Below are 17,469 nucleotides of genomic sequence, written 5' to 3'. Positions count from 1 at the left end.
TTACAGTGGAATTTTACTAGAAGTAAGCAGCAGCGAGCTGTTTAGGGAAGCTTCAGCCGTCTGGAAATTTGTATTTCAGGCCGACTGATAAAATAGCAGCTGAGAGTTTGTGGGATGTGCTTTGAACCTTCGGCTCGTCCTTCTGTGCTCTGTCCCACGTCTGCGCAGGCAGGCTCTTCCCATGGCCCTCCCCAATGCTGCGCTCCCCCACCCTCATCCTTCCCAGGCCAGTCTAGTGTCAGTATGTCTGTAGCCCCTCTGAAAGAACCCGGGGTGGAAGCCGGGGTGAGCCGCAGTGCTCTTGCTATGGCTGTGGATTTCAGCATGGACAGTGAGTGTGCCGTGCGCCAGAGAACATTGGCAGCCCCAGGGCACCCAGGTACATGGAAGGCAGAAGGCATGAAAGGGGCTAGTAGTCTTGTTTTGTTTTGTGTGGGAGCCACACCCAGCAGTGCGGGGGGGGGGGGGTGGTCTTCTCTGTGCTCAGGGATCACACCTGGTGGGGTTCAGGACACGCTGTGAGGTGCTGGGGATCAAACCCAAGTTGACTGTATGCAAGGCAAGCACCCCTGCCCCCTGCCCCCAGAGGTGTTCTATTTCAGCATATTGGGAGCAGCCAGACAGACAACATTGCAGGTCGGAAAAGGGTTACAGCAACAGTATCTGGGCAAGACTGACTGACTTATCTTTGGATGTAGGGGAAGCTTTTCCATTTCTTGCCTGTTTTCACTTTGTATTTTAGTAGCACTGTCCATAGCACTGTCCTCCCATGGTTCATCAATTTGCTCGAGCGGGCCCAGTAACGTCCCCATTGTAAGACTTGCTGTTACGGTGTTTGGCATATTGAATACGTCACGGGGCGCTTGGCAGGCTTTGCTATGCGGGCGAGAAGGGCGGAGGAATTGGACCCGGGTCAGCCCGGTGGGCCACGTGCAAGGCAGATGCCCTACCCGCTGTGCTATTGCTCCAGCCCTTGTATTTTAGTCCTTTTTGAAATAAATTTAGGTAAGTGAAAGAGCGGATCTAAATGAATTTGGGGAGAGGGCAAAGGCAACAGTGTGGCCCTTGCTCACTTCTGGCCAGTAGGTGGCAGCAAAGTACTTGGTCAAAATGTTTGGTGCCTCAATTTTTTTTTAAGTCATGAAGTAGTGAAGACCAAGGTAGGTACAATATCCTTATTTTCCTTCAAAGTATGGGAGTCATATTACCTTCAAATACTGCTGCCCATTTGGTAAGTTATTGGTTTCAGAATCTCAACTGATACGACTTTTAAAATGTTCACCTAATCTTACTTGGGTTTGGCTGGTCACTTCACTTCTCAGATGTTCCCTATAGTAGTATTGTGATTTTACATAACTTCTGCCACGTAGAATTTTCTTAGAGACACAGCTAGGATAGTATTTTTGGAACTGAGCAATGTATATGTATATTTTTTACTCCTATGATTGTTTTCGTTTTCTGGCCACCCCTGGCAGTGCTCAGGGCACCATATGGTGCTCCCACAGGCACAGCAGACCCTCCCGCCTCTGAGGCCATCTCCCCAGCCCTCTAAGCAGTACTAGATCAGGTGCAAGTGTTTCATCATAGAACTTTGGAAACGCTTTGCCCATACATTGGAAAATATTCACAAATCTTTCATTTCCATGAACAAGTCCAGCTTATGTACGGGTTCCTCTCAGAATACAGAGCGCGTGTTCTTAGGTAGGCCCGGCCTCTGGTGTCTCTGTCCATGCCCAGCATCGCCCAAGGGGACCACAGGGGGTGGTCATGTCAGTGAGGCCCGAAGCACGAGACGGAGGGTCGGGCCTCCCAGGAAGGACAGGTCTTCAGAGAAGGCTGAGACACCGTCCACAACACTGCCACCTTCTCAGAGTGGCCCGCAGGAAGTCGGGGGCTGTTTTTGGTCCTTCCCAGCCAGTGGGCTCAGAGCCAGGGCAGGTGAGACGTCACATAGCAGAGAAATCATTGGGGTCTGTCCCCATCCCCAAGGCCTTTCCTTTTGGTGGTGGTGTGTGTGTGTGTGGGGGGGGGGGGGGTCTTAGAATTTTATTTTCTCGGAGAAAATAAAAAAATTGATGTGCTAAAGTTGCCCCCCAACCCCCATTTCCCACACCACATGCCGCTAAATTCTTAGCAACCCCTGAGTTCTCTCTCAAACGTCAGGAATTCAGAATCAGCTTTTATCTTTGGGAAATACCATGTATTCCTCATTTCACATTTATCCTGCATGCTTTGGAGTTTTTACAGGCCACAAAAAAAGAAAGAAACCACCTTTTAAATTTTTTTTTTTTTTTTATCTAATATGCCCTAAAACAGCCTAGCTAGCCAGGCCACAGCACGTCAGCAGATGTTGCTACACATGCTTCTCTTTAAGACCGAGAAGCAGCTCACAAGAAAAAAAAGCCAAAAAGGTCCAGGAGTGGGGCAGGGAGGAGGGAAGGGGCAGGGGGACAGGAGGCCGGTGTCCACGCTTAGGTGTTTGGCTCCTTGTTTTGGCACCTTGGGAGTGGGAGTTGCTGTCCCTCACCTGCCCAGCCTGGGCCTCTCTGCTCATACGCAGGTCCTGGGCGACCTGCTTCTCGGAACCAGCTAGTGCCGAGTGTCTGGGGGTCCCCGGCCCCAACGATGTTCCCGGGTTCCCCCACCTAATGTGTCCATCTCGCTTCTGGCTCTAGCTGACCCCACGGTCAAGGACCTGATCGGAGGCTTCACGGCGCTGCACTACGCGGCCATGCACGGCCGGGCCCGCATCGCACGCCTCATGCTCGAGTCGGAGCACCGCGGGGACATCATCAACGCCAAGAGCAACGATGGATGGACGCCGCTGCACGTGGCCGCCCACTACGGCCGGGACTCCTTTGTGCGCCTCCTGCTGGAGTTCAAGGCCGAGGTGGACCCGTTGAGCGACAAGGGCACCACGCCGCTGCAGCTGGCCATCATCCGCGAGCGCTCGAGCTGCGTCAAGATCCTCCTGGACCACAACGCCAACATCGACATCCAGAACGGCTTCCTGCTGCGCTACGCCGTGATCAAGAGCAACCACTCGTACTGCCGGATGTTCCTGCAGAGGGGGGCCGACACGAACCTGGGGCGCCTGGAGGACGGGCAGACCCCCCTGCACCTGTCTGCCCTGCGGGACGATGTGCTATGTGCACGGATGTTGTACAGTTATGGCGCAGACACCAACACGAGGAACTACGAAGGACAGACGCCCCTGGCCGTGGCCATCAGTATCTCCGGGAGTGGTCGGCCGTGTTTGGATTTCTTACAGGAAGTCACAAGTATGTACAATCGTTGCTACTTGCCGTTTTACCATTGCCCTGTACTTGCTTGGTTTGGTTCTACTTCTGGTGTTCTTACAGTTTGCACACCATGAGGATAGGGGCCCAGAGCGATAGTACAGCAGGCAGGGCGCTTGCCTTGCATGCGGCCAATCTGGGTTCCATCCCCAGCATCTCAGAGGGTCCCCCAAGCCCTGCCAAGAGCAATTCCTGAGTTCAGAGCCAGAAGTGACCCCTGAGCATCACCCAGTGTTGCCCCCAAAACAAACAAACAAAAAATACTATGAAGATGGGGCCAGAGCTGTCGTGCATCAGATTAATGACTTGCATGTGGCCCACCCAGGTTCATCCCCGGCACCCAGCAGGGTCCCCTGAGCACCGCCAGGAGTGGCCCCTGACTCAGAATCAGGAGTCACCCCGAGCCCAAGTGTGTCCCCTGAACCCCCAAGAAAGCAAACGATGGAGACGGTAGCTGAGCCGTTCATCAGAATCTTGTTCGTGGGGAGTGAGAACCCCTGTCCCTGGAGCACGTACAATGCCCTCGGTCATTGTTCTGGGGGAACGACACGGCAGGAGAAGACCTGGAGAAAGAGTGGGCCCAGGAGTCAGGTCAGATCTCATAAGGGCAAGCCCGAGCGCTGCTCACAGCGTGACATTGCCAGGTGTTTTTGTTTTTTGTTTTTTGTTTTTAAATGACAGAAACAGATTCACTTTATTTATTTTGCCTTTTGGGTCACACCCAGCGATGCACAGGGGTCACTCCTGGCTCTGCGCTCAGAAATTATCCCTGGCAGTTCTCAGGAGACCATATGAGATGCTGGGAATCGAACCCGGTTGGCCGCGTGCAAGGCAAACGCCCTACCCGCTGTGCTATCGCTCCAGCCCCAACGTTGCCAGGCTTTTGCATTTTACAGACTGGAGACCGAAGAGCCCCGGGAGTTTGTGACTCCCTTGAATATGGACTATCTCGCTGAGCTGTTCACATCGGTTTTGGCTTCTGTGTGTGTTTACCACAGGAGCAAAGGGGAGATTTAATTGGGTGTTTGAGTGTGGCGGGCTGGGTGCTGGGGGTTTGTGAGAGGCCCGGCACCCTCAGAGCCTGTGGCCTGTCTGTGCCTGGTGGTTTGGGGTGCCTGCCTGTGGCTGTGACGACATCCCCTCCACTGTCCAGCCTCCTTGCTACCCATGAGTGTGGGTCTGGATTTTGGCACCCCCCCATCCCGCCCCCAACTCACATATGCACACACACACACACACACACACACACACACACACACACACACACACCAAGCTAGTCTGTGAACAAAGGCCTTCACTTTATCCTGTACTGGATTTTCATGTCCTTGCCTAATGTTTCCCTTGCTCTCATTGTTTGTGACGAAAAATGTGTTTTTGAGCTCTGGGTACTGGACTGGGAGCTTGGGAGGAAGTCCTGGACCCGCATGTCCCCAAGCCCTGGCTCAGACTTGGGAAGTAAGGATTAGATGGAGGAGTGAAAAATGGCTGGAAGCCGTGTGCTCCCCGGGAAGGAGAAGGACAGTGTCACCCTTGGGCCAGCCCAGGGCTGGGCGCCCTGCTCAGGGGCAGCCCTGCTCTCCCGTCCAGCTTTCTCTGTGACGCGCGGCGCCTTGGCCACTAGTCCCAAGTGGCTGTGAAGCCCTGATGTGGCTAGTGCCACCACCAAGCTCAACTGTTCTTTCCAGGCAGTTGCATTAATTTAAATTTAATGGCCCCAAGCGCCCAGCGGCTCATGTGTTTTAGAGCACAGACAGATCTACTGACCTTGGGGGGAGGTATTTGGGGTTGTCAGGGAGCCCCGTGGTCCCAGGCGGTGAACTCTTGTGGTGCCCGGTCATTACACAAAGACCAGAGATGTAGGGGGCTGGGGCTGGGTGGGCGGGAGAGGGGGAGGGTGTCCCTTGGCGGTGAACCCCGACTGTTGGCATCCGAGTCACATCTTGGGACAGATGGCCAGGAGGGGGAGAGAGGACCGTGCTTTGTATCACACTCCATTCATTTTATCATTACTATTACTACTAGCACAGCGGTAGGGCGTTTGCCTTGCACGCAGCCAACATGGCCGACCCGAGTTCGATTCCTCCGCCCCTCTCGGAGAGCCCGGCAAGCTCCCGAGAGTATCTCGCCCGCACGGCAGAGCCTGGCAAGCTCCCCGTGACGTATTCGATATGCCAGACACAGTAACAACAAAGTCTCCAATGGAGACGTTACTGGGCCCGCTCAAGCAAATCGATGAACAGTGATATACTATTATTTATTTTGGGTTTAGGGGCCACACTGAGGGATCACTCCTGGTGGGGCTCAGGGGACTGTACCAGCGATGGGACCCAGGTTGCTGCATGCAAGGCAAGTGTCCTATGCCTTGGTCCCAACCCAAGACTCTTAAACTGGAGGCACGGGGTCGTGCCGCTGAGCGTGGGAGTTGTGAAAACTTTGGCCACGGTGGAGGATTTCTGAAGCACGTGAGTCCCACAGGTCAGTTCCAAATCCACCGCGTCAGGAGCCCAAGCCGTCTCCGGCAGGGCTTGGCCTGGCCTTGCACTTTTTGGGTGGAAGGGGTCTCGATAGAAGTTTCAGGAGACTCACATCTGAGTTTGAAACCAGAGGCTGGGTGGAGTAAGAATCGGAAAGCCCCGCCTCCGTGGACACAAGCTGTGCCTGTTCATCTCCTTACTGGCCGATGAGCAAACCAGCAGCACTAAGGCTGGAGTGATAGCACAGCGGGGAGGGCAGGAGCGACACCCGAGCACCACCAGGGGGGGGGATCCCTGAGGCCAGCAAGCCCTGAGCAGCACTGGGTGTGGCCCCCAAACTCAAAAGACAAATAACCAACAAATCCACTTATAGAGCGCTCAGAACCTGCCTTAGCTTCACGGTCCGGTCACAGTCCTCCCGTTGATCATCGATTTGCTCAAGCGGGCCCAGTTACGTCTCCATTGGAGACTTTGTTGTTACTGTGTTTGGCATATCGAATACGTCACGGGGAGCTTGCCAGGCTCTGCCGTGCGGGCGAGATACTCTCGGTAGCTTGCCGGGCTCTCAGAGAGGGGCGGAGGAATCGAACTCGGGTCAGCCATGTTGGCCGCTTATAAGGCAAACGCCCTACCGCTGTGCTATCGCTCCAGCCCTACCTTAGCTTAGTGTATGATAAACTCATTCCTGGGACCCTCAAAGCATGCCTGTAAGAGGCAGAATTATCCTCGCTTTAAAGTGGAGTCATGGAGGCACGGGGTGGTGGCAGCCGGTCCCATGTCCCCTGCTTTCCTGCGAGGGTCTTCACTGTCCGGCCCAGCATTCGGCTCCTTTGTGCGGCTTATTCGTTGTTGGCACCGCCTGGGCCAGCGCTCGCTTTCTTGCCCTGACTGTTTTCTGGCCTTGCAGCCTGTCTTAGAATTTTTTCCTTTGTTTGTTTATTGAAGCCAGATGTGTCGTGTTGGGCAGGGAACCATAGTCTTCGGGAGGCCTTTTCAGTGGGACTCTGGCCTGAACAGGCAGCGTGTCATGATCACGGTGGCTGTAGGTGCAGCCACCTATGTATTCATGGTGGACACTGGGGGCTTCCTTTGGTCCTTGGAATGAGCCCCTTACCCTGCAGTTGCTGTTGTTGGTGTTGGGATGGGGACCCCAGTGTTTGTGATGTGGGCTTGATGTGGGCCCTTTTATTTGGGAGGGCTGGTAGGTTTGGGGGGCACACCCAGCCATCTCATGGCTCTGCGCTCAGGGGTCACTCCTGGTGGGGCTCGGGGATCCTGTGGTACCTGGGTCAGCTGCGTGCAAGGCCAGCGCCCACCCCCCTGTGCTATCACTTTGTCCCCCGAAGCTCCCTCTTTAGGTGGGTTCAGACTTCACGTGTGTGCTTCACCCCCACTCCTGAGTGCCCCTCACCTACCCAGGAAATTGGGGGTCCCGCAGCCAGGGAACTTCCCCAGGTCTGGTGAGACCCTGGTAGCTGGGAGAAGACCTTTCCTTGCATACGGGAGGAGTGCCTGGTGTCTGTCCCAAAGGTGAGACTTCTCCTTCTCTTGCCTGGACTGTCCGTAGGCGGGGGACTGGCTAGGAGGGACCTCTTAAGCCCAGACACTTCCTCCAGGCCACTGGTCGGGATGACAGACAAAGGCAGGAGAGACAGTCCAGGGCGCAGGGCAGTTTCCTCATGGGTGCTCAGTGCTGCTTCTCTTTCTGCCAGGATGCAGCCCCAAGCCCAGTTGGCCAGGGATCACTGGGGGACCCCTGGGCCCCTGTGCTCTGCTGGAGAGACAGACCCCAGTAAGTCAGTTCAGTGAGCAGGTCATTGTCACTCGAGGTGCCATGCGTGTCCCCAGACCTCCTGTCCTGACAGATCTGAGGTCGGGTGGTGACGCCAAGGCTCTGCAGACCACAGCTGCGAATGGCATCTCCTTCTTTGTGTCCCCATTTCCAAGGAAACTCCTGTCCATGCTCCCTGGGGGCGTGAGGGGCAGACCCCCCTGGGCCCAACTCAGAGGCTCAGTGCTCTCACACCTTGGCTGCGTTTTCTTGACCAGAGTCTGAGTCCCTCATTTGTTTGCAGGGCAGGCCAATGTTTGAGCTTTCAAGTGAAAGCTGCCCACAGAGAGCCCTGCAATGGGGGTCAAAGGAGAGGTTCTCAGTCAGATGGGGGCCCTACAGGTGACAGGGGCATCGGTATGGGGCCGCAGTGCAGGACCAGAGCATCAGCAGGGGCCGGAATGGGGGGCACAGGAAGGAAATGGGGTCAGGAGAGGGCCGCTGGGTGGGGACAGGAAGGTTGAGAAGTGCTTTTTTGTTTGTTTTTATTTGGTTTACACCTGGCTCTGCATTCAGGGATCACTCCTGGCCATGCTCAGGGGACTGTGTGGGACGCCGGGCCGTGTGCAAGGCAAACAAACACCCTCTCTGCTGTCCTGTCACTCCAGCCCCAAGAAAGGCTCTTTCAAATGACTCCACCCTTGGCGGAAGTATGTGCCACTCCGGCCCTGACCAATGGAAGCATGTCTGTGTGCTGTGGTCCTTCCAGGTTCTCCAGAGTAAATATTCGGATCCTGGAGTCTAGCTCCCACCTGCCCTGGTCCTGGAACCAGGGCACTTAACCCTTTCCCTCGTGATCACCCTTTCCAAGCCTGCCACGTGCTGTGGGTGGAGACAGGCAGAGGCTGTGCGGGTTGGGGTTGGGGGGTGGCACATACTGGGCGGGCCCCGCCACTGGGGATATGGCTGTCAAATTGGGCAGATGTGCTCAGGGGACGAGGCCTGTTGAGTGCCTGGGCCTTGGTGCTTGGAGAACGGCAGCCTGTGAAGGAAGCAGTTGTGAGTAGCACAGTCACCGGAAGTTGGTAAAACCCCATTGTGCTTGCAGGGATGAATAGGCCGTCTTTTGTCTTTGCTGCAGCAGCTGAATTTCAAACACAAAACTTTCAAACTTTGAAAAAGTGAAAACATCGAAAGTAGTATTTGTGTATGTGTGTTTGAAAGCAGCACTTAGATTCCTTGTTTTGTTTTGTTTTTTTTTCAAATCTTGGTTCTGCTTATAGGCCAGCCTTTTGGTGATTGATGGGCAGACACCCGTCCGTGTCCCCACCTGCATAGCGTGATCCTGAGAGTCCTTGTGTCTGTTAGAGGGCGAGGGCGGCCCATCCAGAGGACGTGGCTGAGGCAGCCGTGTGTGTGATTTATGCTCCATCACCTTTTCAAAGCCGATTTCCTCCGTTCTGCCAGCCCAATTACTCCTAATGACGGGTGTCTTCACCCCGTGGAGAGACTAAGAATCCTTTGAACTGTTATGTAATTCCATCGGAGTTTGTGGGCGCAACTCCCGGGCCCTTTTTTCTCCACCCCCCCAAGTGCTAGTGAGCCCTGAGCCAGACACTTTCGGGGTGCATCCCTTCAGTTTCCCAATTCCAGCCCCACACTCTTCTTTCTTGACAGGAGGGGCTAATGCCCACCACCTGCAGAAACCTGCCCATCACTGGTCTCTGTCTCTGTCTATCTGTTTCTCTCTCTCTCCCTCTCTCTCCCTCCCTCCCTCCTGTCTGTCCCTCCCTCTCCTCCCTCTCTCTCTCTCTCTCTCTCTCTCTCTCTCTTTCTCTCTCTCCTCTCTTCTCTCTCTCTTCACTCTCTCTTCTTTTCCTCTCTCTGTTCCTTTTTTTCCCCATTTCCCTCTGCTGGTTTAGTGCCTTGTTCAGTACCTAAGGGACACTCTGCAGATACTTTGGAATTGGTTCATTGACATGGAAATTGGTACATCTTTTGCATCCGTCACCTGTTTTAAAATGATAACCCTACCCCAAGAAAGAAAGAAAGAAAGAAAGAAAGAAAGAAAGAGAAAAAAAGAACTCTTTCAGCTAGTTTTGGAAACAGTGCTCACACAGAGCGCTTCCAGTTCCACTGAACTCGAGGCAGCCTACATTGGAAGGCCCCAGAACCCCTGATGGACTCTTGTCTCCCCTCACCCTCCATTTTCTACCTAAGCCCTGCAGATGCCATATTGCCCACTTGGTTGGATATGTTTTCATTTAAGTACACGTTGCCTACTTAGGTCAACTGATCCTCATAAGGTCTTTAGCCAGTAACCAATACATGGGCCAGTGGGAACCGGGGATTTCCTTTTATTACTAATTTTTAGTAACATGAGACCTAATGCATCAGAATTTGGGGGCTTTGTTTGTTTGGTTGGTTGGGTTTTGGTTTGGGGGGGCCACACCTGGCAGTGCTTGGGGCTTACTCCTGGCCCTGCATTTAAGGATTGCTCCAGCTTTGCTCAGGGGACCATACAGGATGCCGGGATCAAACCTGCATCAGCTGTGTGCAAGGCAAACGTCCTCCCCTTTGTACTGTAGTTCCAGCCCCTAGTAACTGGAAACTTAAAAAGAACCTGCCATCTCTCTCTCTCTCTCTCTCTCTCTCTCTCTCTCTCTTTCTTCTTTCTTTCTTTCTTTCTTTCTTTCTTTCTTTTTTAAAGAAATAGTCTTTAATTATATTTATTATTTATTTGACTTTTGGCCCACACCTGGTGATGCTCAGGGATTCCTCCTGGCTTGCACTGCAGAAGCACTCCTGGCCATTCTCAGCGGGTCATATGGGATGCTGGGGATCAAACCTGGGTCAACCTCATGCAAGACAATCACCCTAACCTGCTGTACTATCACTCCAGACCCCCAAACCTGCAGTCTCTTAAGAAAACCAAATTCTGGGGCTGGAGCAGTAGTACAGAGGGTAAGGTGCTTGTCTTGCATCTGGCCAACCGGAGTTCTATCCCCGACATCCAAGAGCGTCCCTGAACCTTCCAGGAGCGATCCCTGAGTACCACTGGGTGTGACAACAAAACAAGACAAGAAAAGTCAAATTCTCAAGCAGAACTCACGGAGCAAGCGGACAGTAGGGAGGGCACCTGACCTTACACATAGCTGACCTGGGCGAAGTCCTTGGCCCCTGAGCCCAGAGCACTGCCAGGCCCAGAAAACAAACAAACAAACAAAAAAAAATAAGACTCACATTTACACCCCTCCTGGTTTGCAAGGACAGGGTGACCGATTTTCTGACTCCTGGTCGCATAACGATCGGTGACAGGAAATCCCTGTTCCCAAGAGGTGGGGAAATGAGTGCCCATGGGGAGGGCATGTCTGGCATTAAGTGGCCACGCCTCAACAGGGTCACCCTTCAGCGAGGACAGTGATGAGCACTGCTGCTGTGTCATGGTCAGAGCTCAGCATCCAGGTGCAGGAGACCCTCCCCAGCTCCAGAGCACGCCGCTGACCAATGCACTGTGACACCACCATGAACGGATCCCAACCGCATTCAGACTGGTGGAAACAGGTGCCGATGTCCTCAGGCTCCAGAAATTTCCAGGTTCTTTCTGTTTGGGGGCCACACCCAGCAATGCTCAGGGGTTACTCCTGGCTCTGCACTCAGGAATCACTCCTGGTGGTGCTCAGGGGACCTATGGGATGCCGGGGATCGGACCCAGGTTGGCCGCATGCAAGACCAATGCCCTCCCCGCAGTCCTGTCGCCATGGCGCAGGCTCCAGACGTTTCTCAGAAAGTCGCCACTGCAGTGTCTGTGCTCCCAGGGCCGGGGTGAAGTAACCCCGGAAGGCGCGTGTTCCTACAGGCCTGGCCACAGAGCCGCTCTGAAGAGGCCTGGGCCCTTTATGAGGCGTTACTTCATTCTGGGTAATGGGGAGCAGCACCCTGAAGCAGGCCCGGCCCAGGCGGGGATTGGGTCCCGATCAGGCCGGGTGGGGGCCAGCTGAGGTTAGTGTTTCACAGTGCCGCGCTGTGGGGCAAGCAGAGCTGTGCAGAAGATGAGCTGATGTGGGTTCCACGGGGCTGAGGTGGGCTCGGGGGGTCCTCAAGCCTGTCCTACAGCTGAATGTTACTCTCCCATCAGTGTCATGTGTTGTCTGACAGGGAACAGGTTTGCTTTGGTACTGATTACATTTTTCATCACAGATCATTGTGATTTGGGGGGAGGGGGGTGTTGGGCCACACCTGGCAGTGCTCAGGGCTGACTCCCGGCTCTGCATTCAGAGCTCACTCCTGGTTCTGTGCTCAGGGATCACTCCTGGCTCTGCACTCAGGGCTCACTCCTGGCTCTGCACTCAGGGCTCACTCCTGGCGGGGCTCAGGACACCCTCTGTAGTGTCAGGGATTGAACTCAGGTCCGCCCACTGTGCTCCCTCTCTGGCCCTTGCTTTTCCTGCTGCGGCCACGCCCTCCGCCACCCTCCCACGGCCCCATCTGCCCTCCCCTCCCTCCTGCGACCTGCTGGGTTCCTCATTCTGTTGATGGTGTCTTGGTTTCACGGGCGTTGGCTCAGCCCTTTCTCTGGCTCTTCACACTCCACATAGGAGTGAGATCATCCCGTATTTGTCTTTTACTTTCCTTGGGGTGGCCACACCCAGAAGTGCTCAGTGGCGCTTCCTGGCTCTGTGCTCAGGAGTCACCCTTAGTAGTGGTGCTCAGGGGACCAGGACTTGGGCCCGGGTCAGTGGGCTGCCTTGACCCCTATCCTCTCTATCCAGCCCTTTGTCTATCTGACCGACTTCACTTAGCCTAGAACCCTTCGGTTGTATCCGAGTCATAGCAGTTTGCAAAATGTCATCTTTCCCCAAGCCATACCCCTCTATGCACCTTTCCCCCGCCCACTCTTCATGGGTGTTTGGGACTTGCCCAGATCGCAGGGTGCTTCCCGGGACCTACAGTATCTGCCTTTGAGAAGAGGGCTGCTCTGAACCCAGGTGTGTGTTTGCCTGTCTGCATGCATTTGTGTTTCTGTGTTCTTGGGGGAGATGCCCCGTGCCCAGGAGTGGGGTCCGCAGGGTCCCAGGAAGCCCTTGCCATCAAGTGTGAGCCGTCTACAGGCTGGCTGTTATTTCAAGGCGGACGAAGCAGTTCTGAAACTCCCCGGTCTTCTCTGGAGGCGAGTGCTGGACACCGTCTGCAGGAACAGAAGTTGGGGGCAGGGGACCGGTCCTCGGCATAGTTGTCAGGCTTGAGACCATGTAGTTGGAGGCCTCTCTGGTTGTGGGCCTGTTACTTCATCTCCCGGAGACGCAGGAGTCTGCGAAATGGGGCTGAGGATCAAAGCGCTTGGCTCGTAAAAAGGTGCAGCGAGTTAGTATCCGTCGGGAACCTGAAGAATGCCTTGCTCAGAGCGAGCACTGGAGCTGTGTTCAGCCTTTTTTATTATTACTGTTAAATGCCGAAGCAGAGTTTATGTGACTCCAAAGCCTGCAGACGCTGTGAACTGAATGTTCAGGCTTGGGGCCGTGGCCGTCTGTTCTGGTGGAACCAAATCCTCCAAAGCAGAAGACGTGGCCTCCTGACCACGTGCACTTGAGGTGGCTAACAACCGAGGGTTGTTTTGGTATTTTGTTGGGGTGGAGGGGGGGTGGGGGGTGGAGTGTGGTACACTAAGCTGTGCTTAGGGCCGACGCCTGGCTCTGCACTCGGGGATCACTCCTGGTGGCCTCAGGGGACCCTATGGGATGCTGGAGATCGAACATGCAAAGCAGACACCCCTCCCCCTTGTGTGATGGCTCAGGTGCCCAGCAGAGGGTCAGGTGGATGCTGACAGTGGCCAAGGGGTGTCTTTTCCACCTTTCTACCCTTAACCTACCCTGGCCCAATCACGGTAAGTAGACAGTGTGCCTGTGGGGGAAGCTCGAAGCAGTGACTGGTATCGTTCCAATGGTCCAGACTGCGACCTGTGGTGGGGGCAGATGTCGCCTCCCTTTCCAGGCGGACAGAAGGGAGGCCCAGAGGAATGGCGTCTCCCAAAGATGCCCCGGCCTTCCGGCTTTGTAGACTTAGTGGGCTGGAGTGGAACCGAAGAGCCGACCCAGAATCCCCAGAATGGGTGCTTGTGTCAGGCCCGGCACTCTCTCGGGAGAGCTGACCTGAGCCTGGCTTGAAGCTTGGATGTCCCCAGGCCCTTCCGCAGGACCCAGCTCCTCAACCCCAAACTCTGCACTTCTTCTGTGGAGTCACCTCGAGCCTGCAGAAGCCCCAGGCCTGCTCTACTCACTCCGTATCTCACTTTTTTGTTTTCCCTCTTATCTTCTAGGACAGCCGAGAAACTTGCAGGACCTGTGCCGAATTAAGATTCGACAATGTATAGGCCTTCAAAACCTCAAACTACTTGATGAACTACCGATTGCCAAGGTCATGAAAGACTACTTAAAACACAAATTTGATGACATCTGATCTCCACGGAACCGTGAGCAAGATCAGAAGTTCTATTCCAGATACTTCAGAGGCGTTCCCGCCTTGCGCAAAGTGTATCCTATGCAATTTCTGATTCGCTCTGAAGTCAGGAAGCAGATAGAGACCTTTTGGTTGATTGGTTGGTCGATTGATTTCCTCTCTGGTTGGTTTTCATTGTAGGGGAGGGCTTTTGTTTTATTTGTTTGTTTGTTTTTAATATATAAACACAAACACACATACATGCACATACACACGCCACGCTTGATGGTCTTAATTTGGTTTCTTGGTCCAAGTCAGAGAGGTCCAAGCTTTCTGTACAATACTGCATTTGCAACAGAAATGGTTTTTCCAAAAACAAAAATGACACAAGCAGATTTGGAGAATGTGCCCCTTTCCAAACGGACGGTCTCCCGGGCATGTACGGTATTCTGAACCAGCTGCCAGGGCTCTTAACAGGCGCACAGTTTCACCCAGGTTGGGGGAAGGGTGGGGGGCGGGGGGCCTGGGTTCCCCTGGAAAATGCCCGACGACATTTTTCTACCTGATGCTGTCACCTCATTCGTTATTACTGAGTCCTCACTGGCTGTAGCAGACGGCTCTGTTCCTAGTGAATGTCGCTTTGGGATGATGTCCAGTACCTCTGCTTTCCCGTTGACGTGCTCTTGTTTTTAACTTATTTTTGGTGTTGTTGACTTTTTTTCCCTTTTTTTTTTGTTTGTTTTGTTTTTTTTTTTCACAACTGTCATACACTACCCAGAGATGCGGGTCTCTTCCATCCGCCTCTAGTTGATTGTGCGTTTAAAATAACAAAAAGAAGAATGGGAAAGAGAACTTCCTAAAGCCAGTGTATTCTGTTTCGAAAGCAGTGCCTCCAGTGCAATACTGTTTCTGGTGTATTTGATCTGTGATTTCACACACTGCCCATCATTCCAGCTCGGACGGGCCCAGGAGGACGCACCCTGCCCCCTGCATCTCTGTTTCCGGCCACTGTCTGTCATTTGCAGTTTCCATGCTGGGCTTTCTCTTCTTCATTTTCTGTAACTGAAAAGTTCCCATCCTAATGGTAGAGTATTTTCCTAAAAACAGCGCCAAATATTGGTCAACCACTTGACTTTGACTGTTCAATAACTCAGTGGTTTCATGGTAGAGTTTTGTTGAGGGTTTTGTTTTTGGTTTTCTCAGTTAAAAAAAAAAGACTTTCTAAAGAAAGGGTAAAAATCAAAAGGGTGCACATGTGTATGTACATGTGGCAGGTTCCTGATCTGCTAAGGCGACATTCTCTGTCATTCTCAGGGGCCTGCAGTGAGGTTCTTGGGACAGTCCTTCCTGTTCTGGGATGATAGGGCATGTGCTCGCAGGAGAACCAGGGACCGGGTCAGTGTCAGTCACAGTGGAGAAAGTTCCAGAGGCATTGGTGAGCAGTGATGCCTTTGGACCAATACTCTTCCAGGATGTGTCAGCAGATTAATACTTGTGGCAGAAGAGCCTTTTTCAGATGTCCCAGTCTCATTCTTCAGAATGCTCGGAGACATTTCCCAAGATCTACACACTAGTAATAAATGTGTTCTCAGACGTTTACAAGATGAAGGGCTTCTCTCATCTGAATTTCTCATTCTCAGCCGTTAGTTCTAGACCTCTTTCACCTGAGAAGTACAGGTCCTCCGAGTTAGGAGTTGGCTTTTGTGACTTCCTCCCAGCCAGCTGCGGCATTTTTTTCTCAAGCACAAAGTTTGTTCTTTGGGTTTCCAACTGGCCACCTTGGTCTGCTGAACAGTACCTGGTTTTCTGCACAGGTAGCTTTGGATCTGATCCAGTGCTTCACCTTGGAGGGAATGCGGGCAGTGTGGCCGGGTTAGTGACCGACCATCACTGACTGGCCAGGCGCCTGGTGGAGTAGCAGGGAGACCCTGACTCCTTGCCCCAGGAGACAGCTCTCGAAACATCTCAGGGCTGTCTCACGCCAGAGTTCTTGTGTCAGGAGCCGAGCTCCAACGCTCAGCATGGCGGCCTGGAGCAGGAGGAGCCATTGGCAGCCCCAGCAGCCAGGAAGTGATGAAGTCTGGCAGCCCCTTGGAAAAGTGGGAGTGGGGCGGTCCCCAGGGGTCCTGCCTTCCAAGAGCCGGGCTGTGCCTGTCACTCCACAGAACTCAAGTCCTCAGCGCTGTGTGTTCATTGCATTCATTCCAAAGGATCTTCTTTCCCTGTCGAACAGGTCAGCCACTGGCTGTGAGTTAGGGGGCTTCAGGTACCGAGATCAGATGAGGTCAGTGCTCTGTTCTGTGTTGCTGCTGTCACTTCCGAGAGGGGAAAAAAAAGGAAGGAAAAAAATTATGAGAGCTCTTCCTGGGACTGAGATTTCTATTTAATGAAGAAGTATATAATTCCATTTTATTTATTGTTTGAGGTTTGATTGATTGGGACACGTACAAAGAACATTTGATTTTGTCATTTACTCAAGTCCATGTCACGGACCCTGTTTTACAACTAACACATTTGAGTCCATGACTGGCTTCCCCCCACCCCCACCCCCCAACCTCTTAATGGCAATTACAGGCCCCACGTTTGCATGAATTTGATCAGCCACGAAGCCCTCCATGGCCCCAAGAGTAGAGAAAACAGCTCTCTTCTGAAAACCAGCCGAGGGTCGCTGTTGCTTCCCCCCAGAATCTTGACTTGAAATGTTCAGAATAGCATCAAATCTGTCACTGTCTGTTTCCTTTGAAACTTATTATTTACGCCTATTTCTAAAACCTTAAAGGAAAAAAAAGATATATATTTGGCAGGTACACCAAAGAAGCCAGCTTTTTAAGAAAAAAAGAAATTATGATCATTAATGAACCACAAACCTCATGTTTTCAAAACAAGATTTTTTTTTGTAAATATTTGTTGAAAATTGTACAGCAGAGTAACAAGTGGGGTTTGTTTGGTTGTTTGTTTTTTTTTTTTAATTTAGATTATTTAATTCCCATCTTTCTAAACTATTTACCACAGAATAATCCATGCCTGTTAGCTGCGGAGGACTTGACGGTTTAATTTTTCAGTTCCTGGTCAGCCCTGCCCGGCCTGGCGTGGCCGCTGTGGAGCATGTGGGCTGCTGGACTGGGCCTGCGCGCGCCCACCTTGGGCGAGGTCTCTCGAGACATGCCAGGGGCGCGCGTCAGAGCCCGCCTGTGTCTGCGGAAGGGCCTGGCCCCACAAATTGAGCTTTTCATGTAACTCCTAGTGTGTTCTTCTTTCATGATGTATTTTGTTCTTCCTTTGTAATGTAAGTTTTTTTTGCTTTGGGTCAATTTGAATTAAAAAAAAAAAAGAAAAAGAAAAACAAATCTGGTTTAAAACAAACTGGAGTTGTGGGGGTTTTATTTGTTTTGTTAGATTCTTCTTCCTGACCCGCCTTGAATTTTTTCTTATTTCTGGCTACTTGGTGAAAAAAGAAGTCAAAACTAGACCTTTCTGCCATGACCATTTT

The 17,469-nt window shown here is 52.8% G+C and overlaps 1 protein-coding gene across 2 annotated transcripts in view; it reads left to right on the top strand.

Moving 5' to 3' along the window:
* ASB7 (ankyrin repeat and SOCS box containing 7) overlaps window positions 1-15,893 on the top strand; it is a 31,377-nt gene extending 15,484 nt beyond the window's left edge. For both annotated transcript variants that reach the window (XM_056124389.1, XM_056124388.1), the window contains 2 exons: window positions 2,676-3,281; window positions 13,861-15,893. In XM_056124389.1, coding sequence (XP_055980364.1) covers window positions 2,676-3,281; window positions 13,861-14,000 — 746 coding nt within the window. In that variant the 3' untranslated portion in view covers window positions 14,001-15,893. The remainder of the gene's footprint in view (window positions 1-2,675; window positions 3,282-13,860) is intronic.
* The last annotated feature ends 1,576 nt before the right edge of the window (window positions 15,894-17,469 follow it).

This window comes from Sorex fumeus, unplaced genomic scaffold (assembly GCF_029834395.1).
Source record: "Sorex fumeus unplaced genomic scaffold, SorFum_2.1 ptg000051l, whole genome shotgun sequence".
Lineage (NCBI taxonomy): Eukaryota > Metazoa > Chordata > Mammalia > Eulipotyphla > Soricidae > Sorex > Sorex fumeus.
Note: the sequence above shows the minus strand (reverse complement) of the source record. Positions and strands in the feature narration are given on the sequence as shown.